Source organism: Melozone crissalis, unplaced genomic scaffold (assembly GCF_028551555.1).
Source record: "Melozone crissalis strain CALT ecotype California unplaced genomic scaffold, PUWL_Pcris_2 ptg000014l_1, whole genome shotgun sequence".
In the NCBI taxonomy this organism is placed as follows: domain Eukaryota; kingdom Metazoa; phylum Chordata; class Aves; order Passeriformes; family Passerellidae; genus Melozone; species Melozone crissalis.
In genome coordinates, this window is record NW_026535792.1 from 117452 (window position 1) to 131859 (window position 14408).

The 14408-nt window shown below is 41.9% G+C and overlaps 1 protein-coding gene across 2 annotated transcripts in view; it reads right to left on the reverse strand.

The window, feature by feature from the left end:
• Positions 1-12808, reverse strand: part of IQGAP1 (IQ motif containing GTPase activating protein 1) — a 53567-nt gene extending 40759 nt beyond the window's left edge. For both annotated transcript variants that reach the window (XM_054272807.1, XM_054272808.1), the window contains exons 1-2: positions 12722-12808; positions 10901-11000 (exon numbers count right to left, since the gene is read on the reverse strand). In XM_054272807.1, coding sequence (XP_054128782.1) covers positions 10901-11000; positions 12722-12773 — 152 coding nt within the window. In that variant the 5' untranslated portion in view covers positions 12774-12808. The remainder of the gene's footprint in view (positions 1-10900; positions 11001-12721) is intronic.
• Positions 12809-14408: the final 1600 nt, after the last annotated feature.

The window sequence follows — 14408 nt, forward strand, 5'->3', positions numbered from 1 at the left end:
TTTTTCTGTACAAGCTACTGGAGGCTGTAACCTGCAAGCTCAGCTACAATTTCACCTGAAGATGACCTGCTACCTGACTGCTCTAGTCTCTAAAAAAGGGACCTGCACAACCACAGGCCATTTTCTAAAGCGTCTTAATCAGACCATGCCTCACTTGCAGCTGAACTCTAAAGCTCTTACAGGACTTGGACCAAATAAGATCACAGAAAGGTGACTTTCAAGACAACAGGGGTCCAAAAGAGCAACAGTCCGAGCAACTACAAAACAGAGCTGACAGTATAACGTAAACAAAGTTAATAATTTGGCTTACAGGGATTATAAACCCACGTTACTGGCACTGATCTGAAACACAAGCAAGTAATTGATCCTGCTGCAACCCAGTGCACTTTAAATCCCAAATGAGACACCATTGCACTGTGGACTGCAGCCTGACCCCAGGAAAAAGGTGGGGCTTGCAACCTAAAGCAGGACCTGGAAAGTAGTGTTTACCAGGAAGAAAAGGTTTCTGGAAACACCTGGAAAATATCTATACATAAAATACAGAAAGAAACTCAGTTCTTCTTAAAACTACTGTTTTTCCAGGTTTTGCCGCTTTCCTCTCAAAACTTAGTTGCTCTTGAATATTAAGTTCTAGAAAAATGCACATACTAACTGAATATGTGATAAACATGACATAAGTTTAAAAATTCTGGACTATTATCAAAAAGATACTGCCACTTGCATGCCACGGACCATTAGAACCAAAGATTCCTGAGAGGACACAGAGCTACTCAGATGCTGATAGAGTCCAAATCATAGCAACAGTTTTCACAACACCTTCCCAAGTACCTTACCTGGAAAACAAAAAAAAAAACACCAAAAACATCCACTTTCTTCAGACTAGAAGACCTAAAGTAAGTAGAAGGGACATGTGACCAAACAATTTAATTATTACCTTATGGAAGGGCACAGAGGCGGTGAGTTTTGTCTGTCTCCATAACGAAAGATAAATGGCCCATAATTAGAACATAAGCTATCTCAATGTACTCATACCTGTTTCAACAGGTTCTTAGGTGGGTGTTATTATAACTACAAAACTAGAGCAATTTACATACAGCAATGTTCCTGCTTGGTGTAGCATTCCTTAACCATTTGCTAAGCCAGAGGACAAAGCTATGTTTTCAGAAAATATTATTCAGTACCTTTTATATTTAAAAGCTTACATACTTGTGTTAAAATTAACACCTGTCATCCTTAAAAGGCAGAAATACATGTGGAATTTCCAGATGAACGATACAAATACATTTCTCAATGAGCAGGGAACCCAGGTGATGGGCAACAACCTCTATTCCTTTTCGACATTAGGCATTAGAACAATATGCCATCAATAAGCTTTTTGCAGAAACTTTCAATTATTTTCTGCTACTTCTGCTACTTGTTTCCACTATGCTCCCTCCCTCTCACCAGTACAGAAAACAATATTTAACCCAGAATTGTTTTTTCAATCAAGTTGCATCACATGACTGCATAGACAATACTGGACTTACAATTTTACTGAAGCTAGCTCTAATTAAAGTAGTAAGTGCACCTTTTCAATCAGTTAGTCATACTGTTACAAAATCCCCCTCCTAGAAAAAGATTCTTGAATACCTACAGCTACTACTACAGAATGCAGCTACTACCATCAACTGCAATTTAGAGCCAGGCTCTCCTGACAACACATGACAATAAAAAGGTAACATCAGGTATTGTTGGGCAGCCAGTCTCTCAAGTAACATTGTCTTCAAGCTTTCAAAGGAAACTCGGCTTCATTACCAAGGACTGGAAAAAAACAACATCATCATCTCAACTAGCAACTTTTTTATTCTCCCACAATATGGCGTTATTGAGAGTTATGACAAATTTACACAAATGTGTCCTTATGTTTGAAAAGTATCGTAGGTGTAATTCAACCAGATCTGGAGTTTAGACACAGCAAAAACTTAACACTGATCATATGGCATACCTTTTGCTCTTTCATTTGTGAAAATGTTGAGTCTGGCTAAACCTGAGACAATTTAAATAGTGTGGAAAATAAATAAAAAGCCACTCTTTTCCTCTCAGACTGATCATAGACAAGCCTGAGGAAGTATAACTAGCAAACCATCTCCCCAGAAACTGTTGCAAATTGAATAAATAAAAACACTAGAGTAGAAAATTTTAAAAATGGAAAAAGCCTCTAAAGAAGGCTGCTTATTTCATGACAGGACTACTATGCAGTATGTTCCAGCACAAAAAGAAAACAGAGCAAGACATACAAAATACAGAAGGCATCAATAGTTGAAAAAAGTGATTTTATCCACCAATGAGGAAAGCCCATTTCTTGGTCATCATTAAGTAACAATAATTTCCAAGTAAAACTAATTATTTGAAGGGGCCAGAAACATAAATAACATTTTCTAACCTTCAATTCTCCTACCATTCCAAAACACAGACCTAGCCAGGGATGTTTTTCAACTCTGAGATGACTCAGTGGCCCAACACACCATCTAAGTCTGCACCTGGTGGTCAGTTCCAGTGTGCAGGCCTCAAGAGTGGCGTTATATCACTTCCAGCAAATAAGAACTCTAAGAAGATAAAGTATGTAACCTTGACACATCATGCTGAAGAATAACTGGTACGATCTGTATCAGTACCAACACTGTTGGTTGAAGCTCAGTTCCACATCACATTCTGCTTACTGAATACCTCACCAGTTGCATTAGCAGGAAAGCTGCAAACAGAACCTCCATGTAACCTTCTGAGTCACTAGTTTGAGAGCACTGGCCACAGAGCTCCTGATCACAGGTGAGAATCATGTGGGTCTTCTCTTGGTAAGCATGTCAGTGCCACAGCGGCGCTTCCTTGCTTCCAGTGTTCCCCTACCAACCACGTTTCAGAGGTCGCTGTCTTCCTCTTCAAGAGGCGTGTGCTCCATTTCCCCCTGAATGAGGAAACGGAGGGAGACTGGAGGGGCACAGAGCTTAACTCTCTTTCCAGGGCCATATTTGACTGCTGGTCTCCGATCTTCATAACACTCTCTGTATACCATACCAATGTATTTTAATTAGGAAAACAAGCCTACCTAAGCTTGTGCTTTACCAACAGAGTTAGACTGCCTTAAACGTCTCCTTCTCACAACCATGAAATAGGCAGGCTATTTGTCCAAAATCACATTCTTCAAAGACATTTTCAACACGTGATTTCCATGCACGTGCTCAGACTGTGAGTACAAATTCTTGAAATGAGGTCATTTTTGTGCACTTTTGAAGTGCCTGGAGCATCAATAAAATCAATACTGGAAACCTTTGTGGTATAACTCTGCCAAATATCACAGTGCTAATGCAAAAGTTCCTAAAGTTGTCTAGTCAGGGCTAAAAAAAAAAAAAAAAAAAAAAAAAAAAGCATAAAACATATAACAATAGTTTTGCTCACAAGAAAATAAATGAAAAAATTGTTCTTGATCTGCCAAAGTTGGTATGAAAACCTGCAGCAGTAAAGACCCAAACATATTCACATACTTCGGTTTTTGGTAGTTACTTAGCTAGATTCACAATTTCAGGACAGCTACATTTTGAGCAAGAAGGACCTGTAACATGATCAACCTGTTCCTGTGTTGAAAACTACATTTATTTATGTGGAAAGTAGTTTGTTTCACAGGATTTCTGACATACAGTAAATAATATAAACCTCCTTAAGTAATAGTTTGTGATAGCATCTTATTCTTCATGTGGCTGCTGTAACAGGAGAATTTGGCAAAAATCTTAAGAGATGGCAGAAAACACACAAGAGGACAGAACTCTGACAAATGGAGTTTCAGAGATCACAGTACAACCATAAGTCAGAAGCTGGAAATGAGACAGTGAATAATGCTAGCCTGCCATTTAATTCCTACTACAAAAATGACAAATTATGTCACACAATGACTTACAGCATACTAAGCATTCCATTCAGAACAACAAAACCTCAATAAAGAAAAACTGTCTCCCTTTCCCTAACTCCCCAATGGATTTGCTCACCCTCAGGGTCCATATTTGTATAATACATCAATTTTTTTTGCCTGCCTTGTCTAGCACCCAGCACTGACACCATTTAAAGCGTTATCATCTTTTGCCTGAGAACTGATCCTACAGAAACAAGGCTCACAAAAGAAGACTAAGGGACACCAGCATGTTTCAGACAGCAGGTGTCCTATCTAAAGGAAGGTACCAACAATACTTATTTAGAATTCCACTCTTCAAAGATCATAATTGCATCCCAGGGAAGGGTGGAGGGAAGAGAAGCACAGGAAGGCTTTCACAGTGGTGCAACAACAAACATCCTGGGAAACAAGATCCTCATCAAGAGATACAATGTTCAAGATCAGTCCCTTAAAGACTTCCAAAGCATGGAAATCCAAAATCACACTTGTTAACTCAGAGGACTTTGCTCATATCAGTATGACACATTGTCAGGTACCTTTACAACCATTAAAATTACACCACTAATTACTATAAAACTATCAGGATTGTAAATTGACTTATTCTATTGAGCAAGATGTGTTTACCAAAAAACATTTCACTGCTGATTGGTCTATTTCTAACCCTCTATTTCTCTACCAAAAGCATCATTCTTGATTTCACTTTCAACTCAAATAGCTTTGAAAAATCTAACAAGCCAAAATAGAAATTTAGAGTTTTGTTACTTGCCCCAGAAAAGAAAAAGCTCTTGCTCAAGCGGGAAAAGGATGTTCAAGCTATCCACCCAGGAGAGGGCCATTACACCTGGCCCAAAAAGGATCAGGAGGTCCAGGACCTGCTGCCCTGACATGGAGGGTGACCAGTCATCAAGTTCTCCTCACATCTTCTGCACACCTTCTCAGTTGGCAACCAGATGGAGAATTTACAGGTTACAGATAAGGATAAACCTTTCCATACCCTTTGACAGTAAACAGCGATGACTATCTCTGTCCAGTACCACCTCCACGATTCACCAGCATTTGTTCACTACGCTCTGCCTTCAGAGGGGGTCTAGCGAAACCCAATGCAAACATGCTGGGATCTGGATGACTAGCAGCTAATCCAGGCATTGTTAAAGACAATTCATTCCAACTGTTGCACATCGTGCCTTCACATCTAGATGCCTCTGTTTGTATCGTTTAGCCCTTCTTCTAATGCAATTCCCCAGAAATATACCAAGGAAAAGATGCATGGCCGCTGTAGCACCACAGCAGAGGAAAAAGCAGTGAGAGCAAAAGGCAGCGCCTTTTTTTTCCTTCCCAACAGTATACAAAACTATAGCTTAAAAACTTTTTCACTGCTTACTACTGCAACACCACAGATATGGCATCTTTTTGACTAACCATACTATTCGTTTTATTGAAAGATGAGGATTCCCATACTCCAGCAGATCATTCATATGTAGAGGCAATCTCAAATATTTTTAGTGCAGTTACAAATGTACACTTGCAAGGCATTCTCACAGATGGTTAAGAAGAGAAAATTTGGAAGACAGACTCAGCTCTCCATCCATTTCACCTGAACAAGGGCATTAGACAGTCATGGAAAAAACCCCAACAAAAACTTCTCCTCAAAATAACTCATTCTACCAGCTCTAAACAAATCAAGGAATCACCTCAAAAGATGAAAGAAAGATCTCTCAGAGAGTTAACAATGGCAAAGTAAAATAAATTTATCACATCAGGAGCGTTATCCTCCAGAAAAGTAGGTGGATATTTCAATGCCTTTCAGTAAGGTTTGTACAGACGGAGAGCTAGGAAAATAAGTACTAGCCACAGCTAAAAGAACATTCTCATTATCCACACAGGCATTTTCAGTTCAAAGATACAAGAGGGCAAGAAATAATTGAATAACAAATGTCAGATTTTTTCCAGTGATTGATGTACTCTTCCTGGCAACATGCAGCTGAACCAAAGACAATACTGATACTCTGTCATTAAAATCTTTCCCTCTACTACTCCCTATCCCCTTAAAAGTAAATATGAGGTTCCTCTTTGCTTCCTTGCAAACACTGCCATAAACCTGTAAAAATTCTCTTAGCTGCTCTTGCTAATGAGGATATTGCTGCTCTTGCCATGTCTGCCAAAAAAGATTGATCATTTGTCCTGGAGAGCTTTCAGATGAGTACCAAGCCCACAGTCAAGAGGAACGTAATTATCAAACACACAGAAATCTTCTTCAAGATAATTGCCTTGATCATTTAGCATTAGAAACGAAATAGGCCTAAATGTCTGGAAGCTACAACATCACTGAAGTTATCACTCCTCAAGACCAACTTGATTTCTTGCAAATAAGGATTATTAAGAAGCAGTCCACAGTACTTAATAGCCAAGAACTGTTAGCAACATATGTTTGCTTTGGTTATTTTGGGCTGCTTTCTCCTTACATTATACACAGTACTCCTTCAGAAAGCACCGCCCAAAAAGAAAAAACCTGGTCTCTGAACAAACAGCTGTTTCTTTCCTCCTGGCCTGCTGTTCATTACCAGTTCCAGTGAGTCATAAAAGAAGTATCTGAAGTGAGGCAAAGATGGTGGTACTCCACCACTGTCCTTTCTGTACCTCTCTCCACCCACTTCTCAGAAAAAATAGTCGTGAATGTGCATTCCAAGTCATTTCCAGTCCAGACAGCCACTCCCTGCAACTGCATGAGGTCACACGAAACAGAACAGGATCTGTAGAGAAATACCTCAAGTCCAAACAGGACCCGATAAAAGCCCAAATAAAGCAGTAAGAGCTAAGTAGAAGTTACTTCAACTTATAACTAGTGATAATAAAATATTGCCTATGAATACTCCTGGATTACAATCTAACATGACACTTGCATTGTGTCTGAGAGAAGCAGAAAACAAACAAAAAAACCCACCACAAAACAACACATATGAAAAACCAATTCAAACAACCAACCCAAAACCAGTATCTGACCCAATCTCCAAGTGGAAACATTGATGAAGGATATTATAGTAAAACACCCTGACTCTTAGAAAAGGACCACAAAAATCAGGTCTCAGGCTGCTTCTGTTCAAGACAAATATACCCTTACCCTTCTGTGAGAATGAGCTGGCAACAGAACAGAGTATATTTTTGCAGTTTTATCTGCACTGCCACAGCTTTTCTATTCGATTACTGTGATCTGGAGACAGGGAAAAACAAAAAAAAACCAAAACCAAAACAAAAAGTAAAGCAATCCAAACAAACAAGAGAACATGGAAAAGAAAATTTGAAGTATTAAACAACACTTATTAATAAAGCCATTTTTCTTCACATAGTCCAGGAATCCCTCTATTCACAATCTTAATTTTAACTCCAAATTTCATTTCAGTCTTTCACAATCTTGAGCAACTTAGGGAAGCAGAGTGTAATTTTCTCCAACTAGCAAGAATTAATTCCTGTTTCACAAGACTGCTGCACATTATTAACTGAAAAAAAAAACTACTAAATAACAATAGAAAAACAGTGACAGTCGAAAAAGACCAATCAAACAACTCTAATAATTCTTCTGATGTATGCTCATTAGCAGACGGGTCTTGCAAACAGCTATAAATTGCCATAAATAGAGTACAGAAGTGCCCAAAGTTACATTGCACATGGGCCATCACATCAAACAGATCAGAAATTCAAACTTTTCTATATTTTTTACTTCAGTACGAAATTAGGTGCTAGCCAATTATTATCTTCCTGTCTTCTAACATTTAAAAAAAAAAACACTTTGCTTCTAGATTCCATATCTGTTGCTCGGTTAAAGGGCTAGCAAGCCTCTAACAATGCTAATCAGCATGTTGTTAACCACATGATTTTACTTGTCTTTATGTTGTAGAAGAAAAAATAAATACAAACTACAGTGTTTGAATGCAATACTATACTGTAATAATATAACATGATTACAGGGAAGAGGAGAGGAGTCACCAGCTGCCGTTCTTCAGCTGCCTCTCACTCTGCCTTGGCTACCATCACCTTTACAACATCCACCTTTCCAGCCTCTGAGCGCGACGCAGAGTACACCAGCTACCTTCCTTGGCTCTTAGGTCCTCCTCTTCTCCTTAGAGATATAGTTTTCAATCTGACATTCTCTCACCGTGAAGAAAGATTATTAGCCCTCTCACAGCTCAGAGGGACTGTAATCAATAGTACAAGAAAAAGCCACAGTATCTAAATCAGATGCTACGTCTCAGTTACACTACTGGCAAAGAACTCAAATATAGAAAATCTCAGATCAAGGGCATTAATTTCAAACACACTTATCTCTTATAGTTCTTGTTTAATTGCTTCTGCTAAATAAACTCCTTACTAACAAAGCAGCCAAAAGCCCTCTTCTAGACTGCACTAGTAGCAATAAACAAAACTCGAAGGGCAATTTACAAAATAACCTCTCAGGAAGGAAAAAAAAATTCCTGGAAGTAGACAGTGAACTCAAGCCTTTTCTCTCCCTTGTATATCTTAATTATTAAACTCAGAAGTCTGCTCCCCTCCTGGAGGAGATTTAATCTTTAACTCTTAAGTTGAGTGATATGGTCTTCTCTATAGGAATCAGGAACTCCCACTCATATATACATGAATAGCCTGTATGCCACTAAGCAAACATGAGTTACAGGTTGGATAAGGGTTGAGGCTCTCCAAGCAGACCTTCCACTTGAAAAATATGTGCTCCTACTGCCAAGGTGGATACAAGGAAGGCTGTACACCACCACTTGCATTTGGAGCAGCACAGCTGTTTCTTCATTCTTTACAAAACATACTGGCTACCACTAGGCATTATTTGAAACATCTCAATGCTCACCCTGAGACATGAGTGAACACTTCTTTTTTCTGACAACGTGCGGCAAAAATCAAATGCCCAGCTGCTCAACCTCATCAACATCAAGACAACACTCAGAAGCAGAGACAAGATCACTAAGAACTTCGGAGTCAAAGCTGATTTATTTAAAGAGTAAGTACCCACGATTAAGCAAGAGCTAGACGAAAATATTAAAGCTGTTACTGTAAAATATATTTTTGCCTGAGGTGGTTTTTGGGTTTTTTGCAGACCTGAGCATGGAATTCAAGTGAGAATCAGCACCTCCTCTAGCATTTACTCCAAGGCTGAATGCAGGAAGAACCCACAAGTGAAGGATCTGGGGCTCCTTCAAGCTTGGACAGTTACTACAATGCAACTCATCTCTTCCTGTTTGTCCCGCATTTGCTGGTAGACTTTGGATTCAAAGGGAAGGAGTTATTTTGAAACACAGTCAGATCTTGCTTACTACTTCAAACTTCATTCAAGTCTGTACGGAAGGAAAATTGTCTACTAGTAACTAAGCAGTCTCTGCGAATTTACAACAGTGATAACTCTCATAAAGTGCCTAAAGGACTACAGCATAAACTGCGTGCTCCCTGTCCCTTCAAAAATATACTATAAATTCTTGGTAAAATAAAAGTCCTGGAATTCAATCCTTTATATTCTGCCAGTAGATCTGAGTTTGAACTTGTACAAACTCAGTACTTCCTCCTCAGTAAAGTCACTACAGCTGAACATGCCTGCCGTGCTAACACAGATTTACACAAAATTCATCACCCAGACAGGGAAAATAAGAATAAGAATAAAAGTTATTTCAATATTTTAAACAAAAATCAGAAAAAATCTAATTCAGCAGGATTGAGTGAAGGGTAACACTCAGGAAAACACAACAGACCATATAAATAAAAGATGAGAAACAAATGTCAGCAGCACAACTTCAAGGTGACAACTCAGCAAAACTCTACTATACCATAACATCAAGAAAAAGCAGATACCGTGCAATAATGTATGATACTACCAAATCCGTTGGAGTATACAAAATAATCATTGCACTTTTTCTAAGTATGCCCACTAAAGCCCTGTTGGAAAAGTTTTCTCTCTTTTGGCAGTGAACTTCCAGAAAGACACTGAGTGCCCAGAAAGCAGTCCGAGCAATCCAGGGAAAAGTACTACAGATCTATTAAACATATGGATGCATGGAGAAATATGCAAGAATTGAGGTCTCAGTGTGCAAGGAATATACATTGTTACAATTTAAATTTGTAAAAGGTTTCAGTTAAGAGGAAGGGAATAACTGTTTTTCATGTGCACTGCTAAGCCAGGAGGCAATAGTGCACCAGACATATACAAGTTAGACAACGGGACACAATGCCTTTGGCTTTAGAATTAAGAGTTAGACAGGGTTAAGGCATAAAGGGCTTTTAATCTCGGTATCTAATAAGGATTTTTATGGTGCAATAATTCACCAAGGTGGAATAGACCAAAATGTACACACGCAGTAGATCACGTATACAATTTTACAGACCTTGTAAATTAGTATATTTAAAAATTATGCTCCACTGAGAGGTTTAAATGAACAGTGTGACATTTTCTTATCTCCAAGTATTTTCCCCCAGATGGACTTAATTTTAGTTTACAGGACATGTTTGAGAGGGAGTCTTGGTTTTTCAAGATACCATAAGGTTTTTTGGCCTCCAAGTGCAAGGCCTTCAGGATGTTTGGTCTTCTGGCTTAATAGAATACCAGGACTATGCTAAGACATTAGGCTTAAAGAATTACAAGTATGCATGTTAAGAGTATTGAGAATATATAAGTGATATATAAAAAGAAAAGGTAAAAAATCATCATAGCATCAGGAGAACTCATCCAGTGCTAGGAATAAGAGAACAAACAGCTACAGAGCCCTTGTCATGAAGTCTTTGAGAACCTTAGAAATACACATCAGAGGTCAGCTGTTTTTTTTGGAGAGGAAGGCAGTTTCTTTGATTTTTTTGATTGGTTGTTCTTTCTAGCAAAACTATATAGCCACTAAGAAACCGAGACAAGAGGTAAGATGCATCCAAATTATTCCCTGTACCAAAGGTCACATCGTCTTTTAGAGCACCAGCAGTTTCAAAATCAATTATTCTCACCTCTTTGCTTCCTCCAGATGACAAAGGTATTCATAGGCTACATTCTGGCGTCGCCTTTCATCCATTTCCTCCGCTGTTAACCTCTCATTATCCAAGACGGCTGAAAATAAACAAAACACAGCCCATGGTTGAAGATTGAATGTAATGGAACAAGCACATCAAAAATCAGATCCAACCTCTCCCACAGAAACTCATGACAGTTGTTTTTCTTTAATTCAGAAAACTAAGGATCTAATGACTTGTTCTTTACGAGCAACAGAAAACTCTCCATTGCCTTATCCTTGTCACATAAATTTGCCAGATTCCTTCTTCCTGATTTCTCAAATTGACTGCATCCCTCTCACAATTTCTTAGAAACAATCCTTTATTTTCTTATTTTCTTCTAGATTTGCCTTTATCTTCCTCAAAAGCCCAACAGTGACCACTTGTCTCCTCACCTATCCTCCAATTTTGATAGCAAAAGATTAATGAAGGACACAAATATGTATTCACATCATATAATCCCTTCTATATCTTTATAGTCCACCTCTAAAACAAGGTGGAAATGCTACTCACACTCCCTATAAGGAAGGGAATCATTCAGATTCCCAACCTGCATGCCATCCTCACATCATGCTGAAGATCTACATAGGGGTAATATGCCTTAATCTTCTAGATTCTGTATGTTCAAAGCCTCAGTGAAAAAGTCTTCTCTTCCCATACTTATATCTCATGTCAAAAAAAGAAGAAAAACCTACAGATTTTAGGTTTTATGAACCAATTTGACAAATAGGAAATATCTCATACTGTTATTAAGCAAAGGTTAGCTTATACCTAAAATAACTTCAACAACAATCTGCAGTGCACTTGTGAGACCCCAGCAGGAACAATGCATCCAGGTCTGGTGTCCTCAGCACAAAACCTGCTACAGCACGTCCAGAGGGCAACAAAGATGCTATGGGGGCTGGAACCCCTTTCCCAAAACGGCAGGCTGAGACAGCAGGGGTTGCTCAGCCTGGAGAAGGCTCCAGGGATACTTCACTGTGGCCTTTCAGTACTTAAAAGGAGGCTTATAAAAGGAAGAGGGCGATACTGATGGGACAAGGGGGAACAGTTTTAAACTAGAAGTGGAGAGATTTCGACCAGATGATAGGGAGAAATTCTTGAACCAAGAAAATAGTGAGGCATTGGCACGGGCTGCTCACAGCTGCGGCGACCCCATCCCTAGAAGTGTTAAAAGACCAGGTCCGACTGACTGCCGCCTACAACATCGCCCCTCCACAGCACCACAGGCGAGCCCACGCGTCGGACGCCACGATGCCCCCTCTCCACAGCAAGCCCACGACAAGGCAGTCGTGGGACAACGCGAGTCCGACGGGAGCGGCGTTCCGCCTGGCAAATGGGGTGTGGTCGCCAGAATCGGCGGGAAGGCGGAAGGCAGGGCCGCCCCCGCCCCGCCCGCGGCGGACATCTTGGGCGCGGCGCAGGACTCGCCCGCGGCAGACGACGGCGGCACAGCCGCGGGACGCCCCGTCGCTGCTCATCCACTCGTGCTGGCACTCCTCGCCAGCACTCACGAGGACCGTCGAGCTTTGGCGAGCTCCCGCGCGGCACAGCGCCCATCTCGCGGAAGGCGCAGCTCGCCGGGGCCCGCGAGGAGAGCCGGCGGGGCGCACCGCGCCCGCGGGGCAGTCCCGGAGCCCGGACCCCGCGGCTGCCCCCATGCCTGCGGTGACCAAGCTTCCCCTCCCAGCGCTGGACGCTGGAAGGCACGGACAGCTCGGGCGGGGCGTCGCTTGGCGGTCACGCGGATTCCCAGACCCCCGGGGTTCCGGTACTCACAGCCATAGTGGGGCCGAGACACGGCCAGCCCGTCCACGTCCGCCGCCGCCATGGCGCTGCGCTAGGCCGGGGCTAGCGGGAGCAGGGCGCGGCTGTTCCTCTTCCTGTGCACCGGGTGTGGCGGGGGAGGAGTCGCCCCTCCGCGCTCTCTCTCCCTCTCCCCGCCCCGGCCGCACCCTAGACGCCCCCGCCACCTTCGGCCGCCGCTGGAGAGAAACGGCGAGTTGCGCAGTCCCACTCCGGCCGGACCCAGCCCCCAGTCTAGCTCGGCCCATCCCGTAAACCTGAAGGACCCGGCTCGGGCGCCTTGTCCCTCCCTCTCACAGGGCCAGCGCCCTGGCCCTGAATCTTCCTGTTAGCCTCATTCCTAACACCCAGCTAAGCTCTCGAACTCCGCCGGCATATGCGGCACAACCCAGGTCAACCTGGTCATGACCCACGTCTTACCCTCTCAGCTCTCCCAGCCCAGCCATGTGCGCCCAGCCCATGTGAGCCCCACTGTGTGCGGTGCAGCCTCATCAGCTCAGCCTCCACGGCCCGGCTGCCTCCCACATGCTGCTTTGCCTAAGCCCTCTTGTCCTGCCAGGTTCCCCAGCTGCATTGCCCTTCACAGTAGCAAAACCTGGCCTTGCTGGAAGCAGCCATGCCTTTCCATCTAAACATCTCTACTGATCAAACCGTGGTAACTCACCTGAAATGTCAGCCACAAGTGGAAGCAGGGTGCCCAAAAACAATAGCAATATCCAGAAGCACTGCCATAGGAGAATCATGCCCTGAAAATTTCCTTCCCCTCAGTACATATTACTGTTGCTTTGCCTATTTCTTGTTCAAGGGTCAGAGCACTGACAATACCAGCCACCATGTATCCATTTTAATTAGTTCCATGAATTTCAGTGCCAGGGCATACATTTACTACCAAAGCCCATATTAAGTAATTTAGAAGACCAATAGCCTCTGTTAGGAAAAGCATCACCAGCAGGTAAGGGAGACATCTTTCCGGCTGTGGATTCAGTTTCAGCCTCCCCAGTACAAGGAAGACATGGACATAATAGAACAAGTACAGTCAAATTGATTAAGGGTTTGGAGCATCTGACATATGAGGAGAGCACAAGAGAACATGCCAAGAATCAGTGGGCAATGGACTGACAAACATAAAAAGTCCCATTTCAACAAAATAAAAAATGTTTGTATTCTGAAGGTGATCCAACACTGGAACAAGTTACCTGGAGAAGTTGTGGAGTCTCTGCCCCTGGAGACAGTTGAAGCCTAACTAGGCATAGTCCTGGACAAACCCACTCGAGTTCACCTGGTATTGAGGAAACAAGGTGGGACTAGAGACTTCTAGAGGTCACTTCCAAACTCAATGATTCCATGAGCCCATCAAAAAGTACATTTACTTACTATATATACTTAGGCAACAAGCAATAGGACAAGAAGACACAGTCTAAAGCTGTGCCAGGGCAGGTTTTGGTTGAACATTATGAAGAATTTCTGCACAGGAAGGGAGATTGGAATGGGCTGCCAAGGAACATGGTAGAGACATCATCCCTGGAAGTGTTAGAAGAAAGGTTGGACATGGCACTTAGTGCCTCAGTCTAGTTGATGAGGTGGTGTTCGATCATTGGTTGGACTCAATCTTAGAGAACCTAATTGATTAAAGAAAGACATAATTCAATGGTTACAGAAA